This window comes from Centroberyx affinis, unplaced genomic scaffold (assembly GCF_046629955.1).
Source record: "Centroberyx affinis isolate AG114_WGS23_722 - 3 ecotype Tasmania unplaced genomic scaffold, CSIRO-AGI_Caff_v1 ptg001898l_1, whole genome shotgun sequence".
Lineage (NCBI taxonomy): Eukaryota > Metazoa > Chordata > Actinopteri > Beryciformes > Berycidae > Centroberyx > Centroberyx affinis.
Genome location: NW_027280264.1, coordinates 220,325 through 238,857, shown reverse-complemented (window position 1 = coordinate 238,857; position 18,533 = coordinate 220,325). Strand labels below are relative to the sequence as shown.

Genomic DNA, 18,533 nt, shown 5'->3' with positions numbered 1-18,533 from the left:
TAATGTAACCTCGTCCAAAGCTTCAAAACTTAGCTTAGCGTTTTGGTTAGCTTTTTTAAAAGTTTGGGTGTTGTTTACTGTCCTGTCGCCATGTCTGTTGACAGTCTGCGATGGGAGACCTTAGAAGCCTTAAAAAACTCACCGAAAGGCAAACTCAAATACAACGCACACTGGCTGGAAAAGGGCGAGGTGAGTCTCGAGAGGCGTTAGCTCACTGTAACGTTAACGTTAGCTAGGCCAAGCAAAGTTAGCTCTCTTTTTGTTTTGGCTAACCTTCATCACATTTTTTTTTTTTTTACAATCTAGGCATTTAGCTAGCTGACATTCTTAACTGGGGCGACCTACATTGAGGGTAACAGTTTATAATGAGTTTAATTTATTATTCACTAGCATTGCATGAAAAGAGGAGGAGGTACTGATTGTCAAATTGATCTATTTAAGTCAACATTATCTCATTACTGCTGACAGAAGTTTACCAATAACCATAACCAATTGTACTGTGATAAATCTGTCGGCCAGCCACCACATTCAAACATGTCTTGAAACCCATTTTTATGCATTGGCCTCTCACTGTGTCTGACATGTTCTGTTATACTCTATTGCTCTTATTTATTTGTCTTATGTCTTACTTATTTACTGTTCTCTGTGTTGTAACCCCACTGTTTTGTAAAACACTGTAGTACAGTGGTTCTCAACGTGGGGTCCAGGGACCACCAGGGGTCCTTGAGGGGGTTCCAGGGGGTCCTCAGCAAATTGATGAATTGTTAAACTTCACTATTATTTAATTTACAAGAAGTTAACACAATTAGAGAATGTAGAAGAATGACTGTTTTGATCATAGTTTCTCTGTTATCTCTCTACCTACAATACAGACAGTCATGGAATTCTGGACAAAATCATATCTAGCAATTCAAATATTCACAGATTTGGGGGTCAAATGGGGGTCTGTGGCCCTAATGTGGACTAAATTAGGGTCCTTGATATGAAAAAGGTTGAGAATCGCTGCTCTAATACACACTGGTTTTGTATTTTGAAGCCAATGTAGGGCTATACATTTTATGCTATGTGGTTGAAATCAATATCACCATATCATGATATGGCTCATTTATGCAAAATCAAAATGGTAAATAATTAAATTAATGTTCATCCCATTCAGCCGAATGTTAATGTTAGGTGTGATGTCAAACAAAACCAAAATGTTCAAATAATATTATACCCATACCTCATTTTGTCAGAGCTTTTAAATATAATGTGCTTGTTATCATCAGCTTAAACAGCAGAATTGTGTGTCACGATATCACCATATCATCATATCATCACCATATGATTCCACTGAAAGATGACAAACGATAATATTGAGTTATCGCCCAGCACAAGTACAAATAAAAGCCGAACCTTTATAGAGCTCATACGGAAACAGAAGGATTAATGTGTGTGTGTGTGTGTGTGTGTGTGTTCTTGCAGGATATTCTGGCCGGTTGCATCGAGGCCCCCAGCCTGTCCCCGCTGTCCGGTCTCATCCTGAAGCGGCTCAGCCCCCGGCCGCTGCAGAAGAGCTTCTCTCTGAGCTCCGGGTCCCGGGACTCCAGCCCCGGCCTGAGTGAGGAGAGCCCCGCCTCTCTGTCCTCGCCCAGCTCCTTCCCTTCCATCGTCAACGGGACCAACGGCTCCCTCTCCTTCTCACAGCTAGTCGCCCCCTCTCTGAAGACCGAGCATGAGCAGGCGAGTCTCTCCACAGCCCCGAATACCTGCTGTTCTCTCTTGTCTCTGTGTGTGGGGAGGGAACGGCATGCCAGACTCCATCGTGAGTTCTGGCGGTTTAATGTTGCCTAACTTATCGCCAAGCGTTCACACCTCACAAAACATGATCTGAGATGTTTCCTGAATCGTTAGGGTTCACTGGTGAATTCGGCATACATATGATCCATCAAGCAGCAATAACTTTAATAAAATCTCTAAATCTAAATCTTTTATAAGTAGTTTGCCTGATATTCACCTGTAATCTTCCTCCACTAAAATGCACTGTGGGAGACGTGTGCAAATCAATGTATAAAACTAATAGTTTATTGTAACAACTACAATTGGTGGAACATATGGTATATACTGTATATGCAGAATTTACCAATGAATCCCAATGTTTGGATGAGGGTCTCTCCTCATTTTCTGCAGGACTGTGGGTCTTTAAGAAGTCTGGAAAATTCTTAAATTATCTAAATTAACGCCTTAAAAATGTATGTAACTGTAAAATGTCATAAATACAGTTGTTAGAGGTCTTAATTTTTCATGTGATGTCCACTCTTAGATGAATAGAGACCAGGGTTAATACAATATGCCAAATATGTTTTCTTTTCATCGCATATACTCTAACAAATATAATTGGACACCATGTTCCTAAACAATTAATTTCCTGGTGTTTTAGAACCTTGACTAGCCATGTTGAATCAGAATCAGCTGGTTTTGAATGACTTTTGTTTCTTTATTTTGATGGTTAGATTGGTCTTAAATGAAATTCCCGGCAGCATTTAAAAGCTCTCTGAAACCTGCCTGGTTTTCCAAAAGCCAAGGCAATATCAAACTGCAAGAATTTTCTGTGGAGCTGAACATGACGCTCTCTCCAAAAGAAAGAGAGAGCAGCATGCTATAGTCTCCCCCGTTCACTTTATTGAACTCTCTTTGCAGTCTTGTGGAAGCATCTTCCAGTCTTGATTGACTTGTTCTATCTTTTCCTCATGTTGACGTGCTGCAGGTCGTCAGCGACGAGGCGAAGGATCCGGATCCGGATCCGGGTGTCGGTCCTGTTTCCGGCCCTGCGTCTCCGCCCGCCATCTCCCTGCTGTCGCCCCGAGCAACGCAGATGGCCGGCTGCATCCGCATCTGTGAGGAGAAACACCGGGCCAAGGCCAAGGTGGGGTCCAAATAACCATAACGACTGTTAATGCCCGTCTCCCACACCAGTCCCACATGGTCAACTGTTTTACACAGCAAGCTCCTGGCTGTCTGACTGCTTTGGATATCAAGAAAATGTTTGCTTTACAATGTTTTATGTTGAGTAGATTGATTGATTGATTGATTGATTGATTGATTGATTGACTGATTGATTCAGAGTGAAAACATTTTAACTTTCAACTCAACTTTATTTATATAGCACCTTTCATACAAGCATGCAGCCTAAAGTGCTTCACATACCAAAATTACAACAATAAAACAATAAAATGTAAAAAAAAAAATCAATAAATAAGAGTCAATAAAATCAAATAAAAATACAATAAAATAAACACCAGGGATAAAAGTAAAAACCATTGATTAGAACTTAAAAACTAAGACTATAACATTACTCCAAATTAAAAGCCAGATTAAAAAGATAGGTCTTTAATTTCCTTTTAAGAATACAGAGAGAGCTTGCCATTCTAATATCCAGAGCATGAGCATCACCATGGGCATAAATATGCGTGAACATAAACGCAATACGTATAAATATAGCATACACAAAGAGCAATGTTCCAAATCACTCCATATCCATTTTGGGTTAAAAAAAAAAAAAAAGGCTGATGCTTTTGTTTTTGATTCCGCCAGAAATGAATTCTTATCAAGGTGGAGAAGCTTCTGAAACCACATTTAGACCATCATGGGACACAAAAACTCTCCATTGAAACCGAGGATGATGAATAAAACATATTCCTGCATATTTGTGAGGAATCCAATCAACATGTCTCATTAGATTCAGTTCAGGTTAAAGGCCTCCCATAGACATCTACTGGTTTGATCTATTCTAAAATAAATGTGTAATCAAACAAACTGCATTATATATCTATCATATCAGAGGTGAATGAAACTGACTGGTTGGTTAACAGGTTTTAATTAAAGGTCAGTATGGGCCTGATATACAGTATGTATCTGTTGCTGCAGCAAGGTTATTAACATTAATGAAAACTAACGAAATAATGAAAAGTAGGTGTGAAACTTAACTGAAATAAAAATAAAAACGAGGCTTTACAAAAAAACGTTAACTAACTGAAACTGTATTGTGTGTTTACAAAACTAACTAAAATAAACAAAATTTATAGAGAAAATGTCTTTAGTTTTCGTCTTTGTCAATTTATTTCATACATAAGCCTAGTATTTTGGGTGGATATGAAATCTATCTTCCAATTTTTTTATTTTTTTTTTTATTTAAATTTTTTTTTGACCTTTTTGAATCTCGTCCCTGACAAATACCCCATATTACAAAAAAAGACTAAAACTAACACTGAAACTAATAAAAACTAAACTAAAACTAAGCATTTTCAAAAAATAGAAACTAAACTAAACTAGCAAACCCGCTTTAAAAACTAATTAAAACTAAACTGAAATTGAAAACAAAAAGTCAAAACGAAATAACAATAAAAACTAATGAAAAATGCAAAACCATAATAACCTTGTGCTACAGAAGGAGCTGAGGCTGCGGCAGGAGCTCCAGGAGCAGCTGGTGGCGTCGGTGGCGAGCCGCGAGTCGGAGCAGCTCAAACGCTTCGAGGAATTCATGGAGCTGAAGCAGAGGCAGGAATACCAGTGTGTGAGGGACATGATGGACCGAGAGTAAGACCCGCTCAGAGACTGGATTCTGATAACGTTTCTGAAAATATTACATTTACGTGGTCGCATCAAAATGTGGTTTTCTCTTCCTGCACGGCAGAACTAAAGAGAGCATCGGGCGCCAAGAGAAGCTGAAAGAAGAGCATCGACACAGAATGAAGGTGTGATGATCGTTTTGATCTCATCACAGAATTGGCTTTTTGCTAATAACGGCTAAAAAAGAGCGATATCTGTAAAAGATGTAGATCCATACAGTAACGTTAAATGAATGGTCTGATAATGTAGGTTTGTTTCTAACCGTGACGCAGAAAACTCTTGTCTTCAGCCCCCTAACCTGTTTAGTTTTAGTCTGTACACCAAAGTACTGAGAGGTGTAGCTTGAGAAGAGTCAGCTTGAGTTTACCTCAACCAACAAAAGTTTGTTTTTCTGCTTCAGGACTTTGCTTTGTTAGCCAGCAAACAAACAAACAAACCCCAATGAAAACCTCATGCCAAAACATGACTTTAAAGTCTTTGTTATTTTGTTGATTTTCTAAGTGAAAAGAATTCAGAAACAGAACCTCTGCAGGGAACAAACTTGAACATGACACATTTATGCAATTATGTACAATTACTCTTTAGTTGCTTAATTTAACCGATTGAAAAAAAAAAACAGTAAATGTGACCTAAATAGGATACTAATAGGAGGGCTACGGCGTAAAACACTACTGTAAGAAGGTGCTCTTTGGTCGAAAAATAGGGGAAAAGCAAGAATTGTCAAAAAAGGCGAATCCAAGGCACTCTTCATATGATTTGCTATGCCCTGATGAAGGCCGTGTGTGGCCGAAACATGTTGGCTTGATTTTTATCTGTTCGACCATGAACTAGCCTTTGATTAAAGCTTTTTAATCATATGAAGAGTGCCTTGGATTCGCCTTTTTTTGACAGTAAATGTGACCTGTCCAAAAGTTTGGGCACCCTGTTAGTCAGTACTTAGTTATGCCTCCTTTGGCAGAAATCAAAGCCTCCAGGCGTAACGGGCTGTAGTTGAGATATTAAAACCACTCTGAGTGTCTAAACGTGTTCGTCCCTCCTCGCCTCGGCTCTGTCAGATCCTGAACCTGCGGCTGCGGGAGGCGGAGCAGCAGCGGGTCCGGGAGGCGGAGCTGGAGCGCCAGCGGCAGACGGAGGGCAGGGAGCGGCTGCGTAACCTCAACACCATCCAGGAGGAGATCCTGCAGCTCAACCAGCTGCTGGAGCCGTCCACCCAGACCAGGACGGGCGCCGCGCCCGCCGACCTCGGCTCCTACAGCACCCGAGGGAACCAGCTCTGCTCCCAGGTGTCGGAGGTGGTGCGAACCACGGCCGAGGTCAGTTTGAGTTCCTGGTGCTTACCGTTTGGCTGCTGATGGGTTCATGGTTCTTTCCTATACAGGTCTGGAAAGAGATGGAAAGTTGCTGTGGTCATTTCCAGATCTTAAAAAGTTCTCAAATTTGCATGAAAAGTCACAAAATGTCTGAAAAAAACACTTGTAGTCCCAAAGTATGTTTTGTTGTGATTGTGCCATTTTTACAAAAAAAGTACATCCCTATACAGGTCTGGAAATAGCCTGGAAAGAGATGGAAAGTTGCTGTGGTCATTTCCAGATCTTAAAAAGTTCTAAAATTTGCAAATTTGAAAAACACACCTGTAGTCCCAAAGTATGTTTTGTTATGATTGACAAAAGTGCATCCCCAGTGACAAATGGTACAATCTGTACTTTTTTCTCGCACAGTGTAGAGTGCATGACACTGAGAAAAAATCACGGCAAAACTTACTTGTGTATTGGAACTACAGGTGTTTGGGTTTTTTTCAGACATTTCCTGAATTTTCCTGCAAATTTGGGACCTTTTTAAAGACCTGGTACTGTATCAGTTTGACAAAAAGGTAAAGTCCCAGTGACGAAAGGTACAAGTCTGTACCTTTTTTTTTTTCTCACAGTGTAGGTGCCCAGCCCACACAGGTTTACACGACCCATCCATAACACATTCCTTCGTAAGCTGGGATATGATATGTACCAAGTATATTGTACATCATTTTGAACACGGCCCAGTATCCTCAAAGACGGTCAAAAAATATAAAAAGTCTGGAAGTTTGAAATGGAAGCTGGGAAGGAACCATGTTGGAGTCAGTGTTTGGTACAATTTGGTAGAGTCTGGTTGCAGATTCATGAAACCACAACATAAATCAATCCGACTGAAATTCCCTGCAAACCTGCTCAACTGTAACAGATCAGGTTCAGGCACTGATGGGAAAATCCGACATCTGGGTCTTCCAAGTCGGCTGTGTAAGAATGTTGTACATTCACATGCTTTTTTGTCAGAATATCAAACCGGTCTCTTTCTTCCTGGGACTGATCGGGAAAGTAACCCTTAACACAAAGCTAACTCCTGATAACATAGGAACTGTATTGTATTACCCCCTGGTGACCTGTCTGTTCAGTTCTCCTGTGCATTTGTGTTCCACTAAAACAAAAACTACAAAAAAATAAAGTGATTTAAAAAAAGAAAATCAAACCGGAAGACAAACAATTAACGAACATGGACGTCCTGCAGCTGAATGAGCGAATTTAACAAACACATTCTAGTTATGATGGTTAGTCTGGTTAACTATAAATGTTTAATGTAGGGGCATATCTAAGTGTTTCCTTACCACTGACTGACATAAAAGATTAAAGGTTATCATTGCATCATAACTTTCTCTGACTTACCATTTTCACCACCTGACTTTGCATGCTGATCATATGAAATTTCCAAGTAGAAATTTGCTTTTTCAGTATATCAGATAGATTCAGGGAGACTCTGAATTCAGGAGAATAGGTCTTAATGAATTTATTTAATATGTCTGATATGTTTTCTGTATATTTTATCTGTCATGAGTATGTGTTGTGTTCTCTACCATGTCAAACCCTGTGTAACGTTTTCCCCCGTCCCGTCTGCAGGGTGAGTTTCCCAGCGTGGAGGACATGACCGTGGCCGAGCGAGCGCTCCACGAGATGAGGGCCCTGATCCGGCTGATGCAGGAGGAGACCGCCAAGGCCCAGGAGAAGAAGAAGAAGGAGCAGGAGGAGCAGGAGGAGCGCAGGAAGCAGGCGGAGCTGCAGGCCCAGCAGGAGGCGCAGAAGAAGGCGGCGCAGTCCGCCAAAGAGAAGGCGAAGAGGAAAGGTGAGGGGGAGCAGGAGGGATTTAACAGAGGTCCTAAGTATTGTTTGAGGCAGGAAGTCTATTGTTAGCCCCCCCCCCCCCTCCAGGTTTGTCAAGTTCTGCCCCACCACCTGTCACTCATCTTGATGATGTCATCTCTCCAGAGGCTGAGGTCACCGGCAGCGTAAAGCCTCCACAGCAGATCTGACGCTGATGTTCACCGTGTTTCTGAACGTTTGGCTTCGCTCTTCTTTCTTTTCTTCCTGCTTTCCTCCATTGTTGTTGTTGTTGCCGTGACGACCTGCTCTGTGGCCGCTAGCCTCACCTTGGTAGCCACAACGGCTGCGTAACATGATTAATCCCAAAATTGCAAAACTGAATCGCAAGGGAAGTAAAATAATTTAAAATGGGCCCCAAAAAAGATGGTGCTAATAAAACTGTAGGGAAAGTGTGGCTGTGTGTGTGTGTGTGTGTGTGTGTGTGTGTGTGTGTGTGTGTGTGTCTGTTTATTCAGAGAGAGAGAGAGAGAGAGTGTGTGTGTGTGTGTGTGTGTGTGTGTGTGTGAGAGAGAGAGAGAGAGAGTCTCTTTTCAAAGAGAGAGAAAAACGAAGTTGGAGAATGTGTGTTCTGCTCCTGAGGGAAAAACTTCAAGAGTCTCTTCAAGGACTTCTTCAAGACTTCAAGAGTTCCTTCTTGGATAAAAAGGTTTTTCATCCAGTATTCTGGCATTGTGCAGAATAACTTGCTCGCATAAAATAAGTTTTATATCAGAGAACATCCGTCATTTTTCATTCAAACTGAGCAAATCCTACGCGTGCAACACGTTAAGTGCTGAAGAAGAAACGGCGCAGAAAAAGCTGTGCACACATCGCAGCAATGCATGTGAATGTGAGTGTTGCTGTTAGAGTCTCTCTACTGCATCCGGACCAGAAGCCTGTGCTTTCTCAGACAGTGTGGTGACTTTGGGCAAGCCTCTGTTTTCTCTCTTTCTTCAGTAAGTCGCTGCCCGCATGAAATTTAAGTCCTTGATGTTCGCCTACAAAGCAGCAACCAAAACGGCTCCGACCTGAACCTGAACTCCCTCATTCAGGTCTACGCTCCCTCCCGCTCACTACGCTCTGCCACCACAACAAGGCCCTAAGTCTCTAGCCAGACTCTTCTCTTCTTCTGTGGTTCCTCGGTGGTGAAACGAGTTACCAAACTCCATTCGATCCGCAGAGTCCCTCTCAATCTTTAAGAAAAGGCTAAAGACCCAGCTCTTTAGTGAACACCTTCTCACCTGATGGACTCTGTAACCAAAACAAAACTCTTTATCTGCCTCTATGCTCTGCCTCGTAGCACCTATGTCCTGTTGGACCAGAACTTAGCTTTATGGCACTTATTCTCGTTGTTGCCTTGGATTTAATTTTTTTTCCGCTGTACCAAAAAGCATACCAAACTGTGACCCCAGAACCGAGGTACACACCACACACAAGTTTTGTGTACCATTACACCCCCAAACCTCACCTCTAACCCTCTTCTGTCCTCAGGCCTGCAGACCAGAGCTGAAGACACGACACTGAAGTGGTACAAGGAGCTGCAGGAGGCGGCCGCTCAGTGTGCGCAGTCTTTAGAGGAGCTGAACGCCACCAAGGACATCCAGGTTGGTTTCTGCCTCTCTGCATGGAGGGTTATAATATGTTTATTATGATTTATTATTATAATCCGGGTGAGAAATTCCCACCAGCCGGCAGCTAAAAGGTAATACATTTTAGCTTAGGAAGGGTCTGGCAAGTTAGTTTACTCTTCCACCCATATTGGCAGGTAGCCAGCCATCATGGAGGTCCTCGTCTCGATCTAGTTGGCTGGTAAAATAGTGAAAGTGGCCGGTGAACTTTGGGATTGCGGACAAAAAAACTTGCAAACAAGTAGATTAAATCCACACACACATTAAGCGCTGAGGTAGCAACAAAGAACCAAGAACCTTCATGCCCTTATATTCATTCATTTAGTGTTTGTTTGAATAGGGACAGATACATAGACATAGAACATTTAAAGAAAATAATCTGATGTCACATATCATAACAGTTATAGCATAAGCTAATTTGCAATGTTTGTCCCTAGGTGGGCTTTTGTATAAAATACACACACACAAAAAAGACATTATAAATATCTCTGCATAGAGGTGGTACCATGTTTCTTATGTTTACAGAGAAAACAAAGAGAGAGAGAGAGAGAAAGAGAGAGAGAGGGGAGAGAGAGATGACCGGTTGCTGTTTCATTTGTATTCCAAATCTATAGTATAAAGTGATTCCAAATATGATCACTTTTCAGATAAGATAAGATAAGACACTTTATTTGTCATTGTAGGCATACAACGAAATTATGTTTGGTAACTCTCAGTGACCAGCAGCAATAGAGAACAAGATAACAAGCTAAAAACAAGATAATAAAAAGGTATTGCACAACAAGTTAGATGTATGTAATAAATAATAAAGTGTTGGAGTGCAAGAGAACAAGATAGAAACAAGATAATAAAAAGGTATTGCACAACAAGTTAGATGTATGTAATAAAGTGTTGGGGTGCATTAGCAGCAGTTGGGGGGTGGGGGAAGGATTTCAGGTGTGTTGGTAATGAATTCCATATGTTGACCCCCTGTACAGAAAAGGCAATATACAAGTGTACTGAGGTTTGCTCATTCGTCACTTCTATATAACATTAAAACTAATATTCTGTACCAAATGTCTGCATTTCTCTCTGTCTGGACTCAGACGAAGAAGCTGCGGATGGAGCTTCAGAAAGCGGCCACCATCCCCGTCAGTCAGATCTCCAGCATCTCCGGCTCCCAGCTCCGGGAAATCTTCGACAAGATCGACAAGCTGCTGTCGGGACGGGCGGTGGTGTCGGGGGGGAAGTCCGTCTCCACCTCCCAGCATCCCAAGGGCCTCGACTTCGTCAGCTACAAACTGGCCGAGAAGTTTGTGGTGAGTCACGCAACATCGCAGAACAGTTTAGACTTTAGTGTAGACTTGGTTCAGATGCTATTTGGTGGAAGGTTTTATTCAGAATGTCTTAAAATACCATGAGGGCGGGGGCGTCCCGGTGGCTCAGTGGTAAACACAAAGTCCTGGGTTCGAATCCGGCCCACAACCTTTGTTGCATGTCACCCCCCTCTCTCTCCTGATCAATTCAATTCATGGTGCTTTATTGGCATGAAATACAAAGGTACTTATTGTCAAAGTTAACAAATTCAAAAGACCGTAATCAAATTGGCAATGAACAATAAATATACAGTTTATGTTTAAACGGTCAATCAATTTATCTAAATACATACATTTTTAGAGCTGCAACGATTAATCGATTAATCGATTAGTTATCAACTATTAAATTAATCGCCAACTATTTTGATAATCGATTAATCGGTTTGAGTAATTTTTTAAGAAACATAAGTCAAAATTCTCTGATTCCAGCTTCTTAAATGTGAATATTTTCTGGTTTCTTTACTCCTCTATGACAGTAAACTGAATATCTTTGGGTTGTGGACAAAAACAAAACAAGACATTTGAGGACGTCATCTTGGGCTTTGGGAAACACTGATCCACATTTTTCACCATTTTCTGACATTTTATAGACCAAACAACTAATCGATTAATCGAGAAAATAATCGACAATTGCAGCCCTATACATTTTACATTCACAAACAGTGTTGGTCACACATTTTTTCTTCCCTGTCTCTCTCTACTTTGAACTGTGTAATAAATGTGAAAATGCCCAAAAAATGATAGCATTTTTAAAGGGACAGGAGTCAGGACACCCTCAGTTTTGGCCTTTCTCTGCCAACTGCATGATTTTTGGTGACATGTTGGCATTTGAAGGAAAGAGTAAACATGTATGATGTTTCAAAAGCTCCACACCACCAAAATGTCATCATTCAAATAAAGTCATTTCAGCCACTAGTTGGCGATATAAAGCCAGGATTCTCACACAAAATCCAGAAAACAAACATCCCAATCACAGCATCATCTTTTGAATCATTAATATTGGTTACAGATACCATAAATCAATATAAAAGTCTTCAATATTATATTAAGTATTATGGGAGAAGGTCAAGATATTTATCCAAATAACCAAACTCAACATCATCTTTCCAATCATTAATATCGGTTACAGATGCCATACATCAATATAAAGAGTCTACAAAATTACAATGAGGAGAAATTCATCGTTCATTCCCCTTAGTTGGATTGTTTTCAGTTTAAAAATCCAATAGGCTTCATGTTTGTCTCTGTATGTTTCCTCCCCTCTGTGGAAATAATTTCTCCGTACAAATAAACGAAACCTACAAACCCAGAAGAAACCAAATGAAGGAAATTCATTAACGCAGAGATTTCTTCCCCCTGCAGAAACAAGGAGAGGAGGAGGTGGCGTCTCACCACGAAGCCGCCTTCCCCATTGCCGTGGTGGCCTCCGGCGTGTGGGAGCTGCACCCGCGGGTGGGGGAGCTCATCCTCGCCCACCTGCACAAGAAATGTCCGTACGCCGTGCCGCACTACCCGCCGATGAAGGACGGCACGTCTGTGGAGGATTACCAGAGGTCAGAGGAACAGAAATGACTCCAACAGAAATGTGTCTTTTCTTTACAGTTGTTCCCTTTTTGTGTCATTAGGTTTAGTTTATTTAGGATCATTTCATACTCATCCTATAAAAAGAAGAAAGACTTCGAATTAGAAATTAAATTGGAAGGAAAAATAAAAACTTGAAAACACCTATGCCACCAGTGCCACGGAAAAAAAATACTGTGAATTAAGAAAATATAAACTGGAACTGAATGATCTCATAAACAAAAAAACCCAGTTTCTTATAGAGAGGCTCAGACACAACACATTTCAATAGAATAACAAATCAAGTAAATACCTTGCAAATCTAATTAAACAAAACAAAGAAAAAGCAACCATTACGGTTATTAAGGACTCAGCAGGGAAGCCTCTCCATGATTCTAAAGATATAAATGACGTATTTAGGAACTTCTACAAAAAATTGTACACCTCAGATCATAACCCAAATATTGATGACATCCATAAATTCCTTAGTACTATAAACCTAGGTTTAGTTTATTTACACATAAATATACATGATAAAAAAAAATTAGAAGGAGAAGAAGAAAAGAAACGCCAAGGGACTTAAACACTCATTGGCCAAAATAATTGGAACACCAGTTTTCCATAAAACATAAATAGCTGTCACATGCAGCCTGTTCTTAATGTGATTGTCTACGCTGTTTTGTGACTTTTAATTCATGTGCAACTTTTAGATTATGGCTTGTTTTTTTGATGAACTTGACCGATAATCATATTATTATCAAATGTTGTGGAACAAAAATTTGCAATGTCAGAAACCTCAGATCTGGAAAAGTAAACAATTTTGAAAAGGAAAAAATGCATCAGGAACCCTGTATTTTGTCCTCGGTCCAACAGGATCCTCGGTTACCGTGTGGACGACTCCGGGGTCGAAGGTCAGGACAGCTTCCTGAAGAGGATGTCGGGAATGATCCGCCTCTACGCCGCTGTCATTCAGCTGAGGTGGCCCTACGGATCCAAGCAAGGGGTACGGACCTATCACACAACCTGCAGTGGTAGCAGCTGTAGAAGTCCTTATTCATCCGTTCATCCTGCTTTAATACCGCAGGCAGTTCCATCATCAGTGTGATTCAGTAGAACCAAGTTACTGTACTGTGAGACAAAAATAGACAAGGATGTGTTAACAGGATTCCCACACGCAGGTCTGGAAAAATGTCAAATTTCAACGCTGAAAATTGACCCCAGAGTTCAAATCATCAAAAATATCCAACAAGCTCAAATTCACTTCTGCAGTTTCCTCTGCAGTTCTGGAAAAAAATGTTTTATTGTCACTTTGCTCTGGACCACAGAAGTTTTGGAATTGGACAAAAGATGTGGTCATGTATGGGGGATAAAAAGGAGTTGTTCAATCTTAATATACAGCTCTGGAAAAGATTAAGAGACCACTGCAAAATTATCAGTTTCTCTGGTTTTACTATTTATAGGTATGTGTTTGAGTAAAATGAACGTTTTTGTTTTATTCTATAAACTACTGACAACATTTCTCCCAAATTCCAAATAAAAATATTGTCATTTAGAGCATTTATTTGCAGAAAATGACAACTGGTCAAAATAACAAAAAAGATGCAGTGTTTCCAGACCTCGAATAATGCAAAGAAAACAAGTTCATATTCATTTTTAAACAACACAATACTAATGTTTTAACTTAGGAAGAGTTCAGAAGCAAAGAAGAGCCAGGCTGAGGTTTGCAAAAGACCATAAGGATTGGACCGTAGAGGACTATACCTATAAATAGTAAAACCAGAGAAACTGATAATTTTGCAGTGGTCTCTTAATTTTTTCCATAGCTGTATATACAGCTACACATTATTTACATGTAGTTGCAGACCCACGTGTCAGTCATATTTGCTGGCGAAAAATAATCTTCAGATGTAGACTGCAGTGTCCTACAGTCATATTGCCCAGCCACTGTCAGCATGCGTCATTTTTAATCATTTGAGCGGCGTGTTGAGGTTGAGTTCTGATTGGATGTCCCACTCTGACGTGTGAAAGCAGTTTTTAATCCGGAGAAAGCGTAGAAACAATTCTCACATTCTTACCTGTCGTTTTTTTTCCACCCAACAACGTCTAAAACTAATAATCATTTTAATGAGAAATTGCATATTTTAGTTGGCTGTCCCTGTTTAATTCTAACACTCTTGTATGACTTGCTGTGCTCCAGCCCGGTCCTCACGGTCTGAACCACGGCTGGCGCTGGCTGGCTCAGATGCTGAACATGGAGCCTCTGGCCGACGTCACGGCAACGCTGCTGTTCGACTTCCTGGAGGTGAGTCAGGGGTCAGGGGGTCACACCGGCCGGGGGAGAACCGCTGAAAGATTGTGGATTTGAGAAAAAAATAAAACATGGCCTTGAAAGTACTTTGATTTTTATTAAAATGTAACAGCCAAATTCATCAGTGTGCCTCTGGGCTCTCAGTACATCAACACTTCACATCCTGAGGAAACTCCTGTGATGAAGATCTGTTGGTTAAATTGAAAGGTTTCACTCTGATTTCTTGACTTGAGATGATTGGTAAAATTGAAGGATTCAAAAGTCAAATTTTTCTTTTTTAAATCACAAACAAGACCTTTACAGTCCTTGAATTTGATGTCAAGTGAGTGTGGGAACGCTGTGCTATGTGCAGCATTTTAAACATCAATATATCTCTATCAGATTAATAGTTGTTCCTTGGTATAATGACTGTAAACCAATGAGAGCATGTTGTAGACGATTGTTCTCCTCTATCTCACACCAGTACTATTGTTAGTTCTAGTTTTTCTCCACATTAAGACTACATTTCCTATAAGCCCCGTTACTTCCTAAAAAATGGTTATAATTTATTGATGTTAAAATGTAACACCTTTTTAAAATATCTAGTATATACACATAATCTAACATGATGCATGAGTTTTGATGTCCTTTTTCATCTTATTTTTTTTCTCTCTCTGTTTTTGTGGTGAGATGTTTTTTCTAAGTTCCTGGGTTTTCTCACACCTCCTTTCTTCTTTTTCCTGTTGTTCTATCATTTGAGCTGAAAAACTTCTTGTTTGTCTCATGACTTTTTGTTGGGCGGGGGCTGTTGAGGGTTTATATTGATGAGTGCTGTGGTGACATTTGAGTGTGAGGTTGGGTATAGATTACTGTATTATTGTATCTGTTGTACTCAAGTTTGTCGACTCTACCGGCCACTTTGGTCTTTATTTCCCACCCTGAATAAGACTTATATCATCATGTTATTGTGCTGCAAATCAAGGAATATGAAGGAATTAATCATCAATGAATTATACTCTTTATTAGTGGCTGCTTGTAAAGTTGGTGATCTAGGAATTGAAGCTGATTCTACTGTTGTCTCTCTGGATAAGAATGTCGGCTGAATTCCTAAAATCTGATGTAAATGTTCCTCCTCCTCCTGCAGGTTTGCGGTAACGCCCTGATGAAGCAGTACCAGGGTCAGTTCTGGAAACTCATGCTGCTGATAAAAGAGGAATACTTCCCGAGGTATACACACACTGTGAATTTTTGACTTTTCTGCGACCCGTAGAGGACAAAGTTAAAGTTTCCATCTCTCTGACCGCTGACGTTTCTCTGTCCAGGATCGAGGCGGTGACCAGCACCGGGCAGATGGGCTCCGTCATCCGGCTCAAACAGTTTCTGGAGGTGAGACACTGACTGCTAATGTTAAGTGTTACTCTACACCAGTGATTCTCAACCTTTTTCATATCAAGGACCCCTAATTTAGTCCACATTAGAGCCACGGACACCCATTTGATGAGCTTTTATCTCTCGGACCCAAATCTGAGAATATTTTTATTGTCAGATATGATTTTGTCCAGAATTCCATGACTATCTGTATTGTAGGTAGAGAGATAACAGAGAAACTATGATCAAAATACTCATTCTTCTACATTCTCCAATTGCGTTAACTCCTTGTAAATTAAATAATGCTGAAGTTTAACAATTTATCAATTTGCTGGGGACCCCCTGGAACCCCCTCAAGGACCCCTAGTGGTCCCCGGACCCCACGTTGAGAACCACTGCTCTACACAACACAGTCAGGTTCTAGGAAGTTGCACTGCAGCACGGTCCGCCCAACATCCAGCTTCATTTTTAATCATATTTTTATTCATGAGATTAGAGACAAAACAGCAGTAAAGAATAGAAGTGTAGGCTGGAGAACAAAGAGTAAAAAAAAGTCATAAGGGATGTAAATGAGATAGAAAATGAAAGACTGAGTGTCTCTTTGATGCTAACAAAGTGTTACAGTGTTTGTGACAGTCCTGTTTGTTAAAAGAGCTTTAACCATCATGAACAAAGTGCTTTACAGAAAAAAACAGAGGACCCAAAATACAGATTAAAAAAAACAAAAAACAAGATGGAACAAATACAAAACTACATATACTGTATATACATATATATCCTGTCAAAGTATCCTTGACACTCAGTCACTCATTGCAAGTCTCCCATGATAAGGGCTTTAGCTAAAAGACTTACAAATGTGTTTTGAGCACTTGATTGAGGACTCTTGGGCTACAAATTATTTCCAAAATTTCTTACACAGATATTTTTCCTTTTTTTATAATGAAAATCTCGGCTCGTTCTTTATCCAAACACTTCATGACTCCACTCTGTCTTCCTCCTGCAGACGTCTCTCCGCAGCAGACAGATCAGTCCGCCTAAAGGCCAGCTGAGCTCCACGTTCTGGAGGTCCTGAGGGGGGGCGGAGCCACGACGGAGCCCGCTGCATGACGCTCGGGCCGGTGGCAGGAAACCTGGCCGTCGTTCTGGAGGTCCGGTTCGGTTTGGAAGAGTCTGGTTTGCCCGGTAAAATCGTGGACATTGCCGGTGAATCTGGAAATGAAGCAGCCGCTGCGACCGATGGACCGAAAGAGTCGGTTTCCTGCCCTGGTTTCATCCACTAAACTCACAGAAAACTACACAGGAAGGATTTTGACGGACGGAGATGTGCAGGAGGAAGGAAGGAGGAAGTTCAGTGTTGAAGCAAAACACCTCATAATTTTCAGATTATATTATGGCACTGTCAAAATTCATATTAAAACTTAAAAGCTTTGGAAAGAGTTTTAACTGACATCAGAGAGAAAATTAGGTTACGGGTGTCGTTTCTACTTTAATTTTGCTGCTGTTGTTACCTGAGTCTGGTGCAGATCTTTTCAGCATCTAAGTGTTTGCTGGGTGTCCTGGTCCAGACTCGACTCGTGTCTCATAGCTTTAGAATATAAAATCCAGTAAAGCCCAGTTTATTCTTTCCTTTCCTCATTAAGGAGATCACACAGTCATTTCACATGTTCAGACTTTATTTCAGACCGTCTCCTCTGGTTTGCAAAATCATATTTTTTAGCTGTTTCAGTTTTACCTTCACACTATTGTTATTACTCTGGAAAGCAGATTTATTTTTTTACTGGAGATATTGTTCTGTTCAGTTTTGAATAGGATTATTATGTGTGTTGCAGCTCGGTCGTGACATCCGGTGTTCAACTCATAATTGTGCATACTTGTGTAAAATGACTTGCGACCTCGCTATTATTTATGTTTTTAAAACGCACCGTGTGGGTCGAAGAATTGTGGTTTTGATGAACGGTCACTGAATTCCTGCTGATGAAGAGAAATGTGAAGAGAAATGTGAAGAGTTTCACTGCAGAACTGCTCTGTGTGCATTTTGAACAAATAAGGCTGAAATTCATTGGCCACTATTTCAAAAACAAAGATCATTCGACTCTCAGAAGCAGAAGTGTTGTGCAATCAGCTGTTAGAACATGACTCAGAGCTTTATTAAGGAAACTGAATGTGCTTTGCTGTCATGCCAACTATTATTTTGCAAGAGCAGGAGTCAGTTTGTTCAAATGGTGGCTATATTGTAGAATATAAAGGTGTATAAATGTCAGAGAACCATCATTAAGTTGTACAAAAATATCTCAATCTGTAAATCAAATGCAAAACCTGATAATGCATCGCAACTACAGTCTGAAATAAAACAGTGCATCAGTTTAACTGGAATTTTTCATCCTTCAGTTTGAGTTCAGGTTTCACTTCCCTTAATAACTTGAACTTTTTAGTCATTATTGCCATGTTGTTGTTTTTAAACAGGAGAGCAGAGAGTCGACTCTCCTGCAGTAGTTTTCCACTGCAGCATCTCTGGGTCTTTATATGTTTAATGGAAAGTTTGTCAAGTGTTTTGTAGAAGTCT

At 40.5% G+C, this 18,533-nt stretch overlaps 1 protein-coding gene across 1 annotated transcript; it reads left to right on the top strand.

Annotated features, from left to right (window-relative positions):
* The first annotated feature begins 26 nt into the window (after positions 1-26).
* On the top strand, positions 27-18,321 carry gle1 (GLE1 RNA export mediator). The gene is made up of 15 exons (XM_071530201.1): positions 27-189; positions 1,465-1,722; positions 2,762-2,905; positions 4,427-4,575; positions 4,673-4,733; positions 5,664-5,921; positions 7,533-7,755; positions 9,264-9,376; positions 10,486-10,698; positions 12,118-12,308; positions 13,189-13,318; positions 14,513-14,617; positions 15,747-15,829; positions 15,925-15,988; positions 16,974-18,321. Exons 1-15 carry the CDS (start codon positions 91-93, stop codon positions 17,040-17,042), a joined length of 2,160 nt encoding a protein of 719 aa, XP_071386302.1. The 5' UTR covers positions 27-90; the 3' UTR covers positions 17,043-18,321.
* Positions 18,322-18,533: the final 212 nt, after the last annotated feature.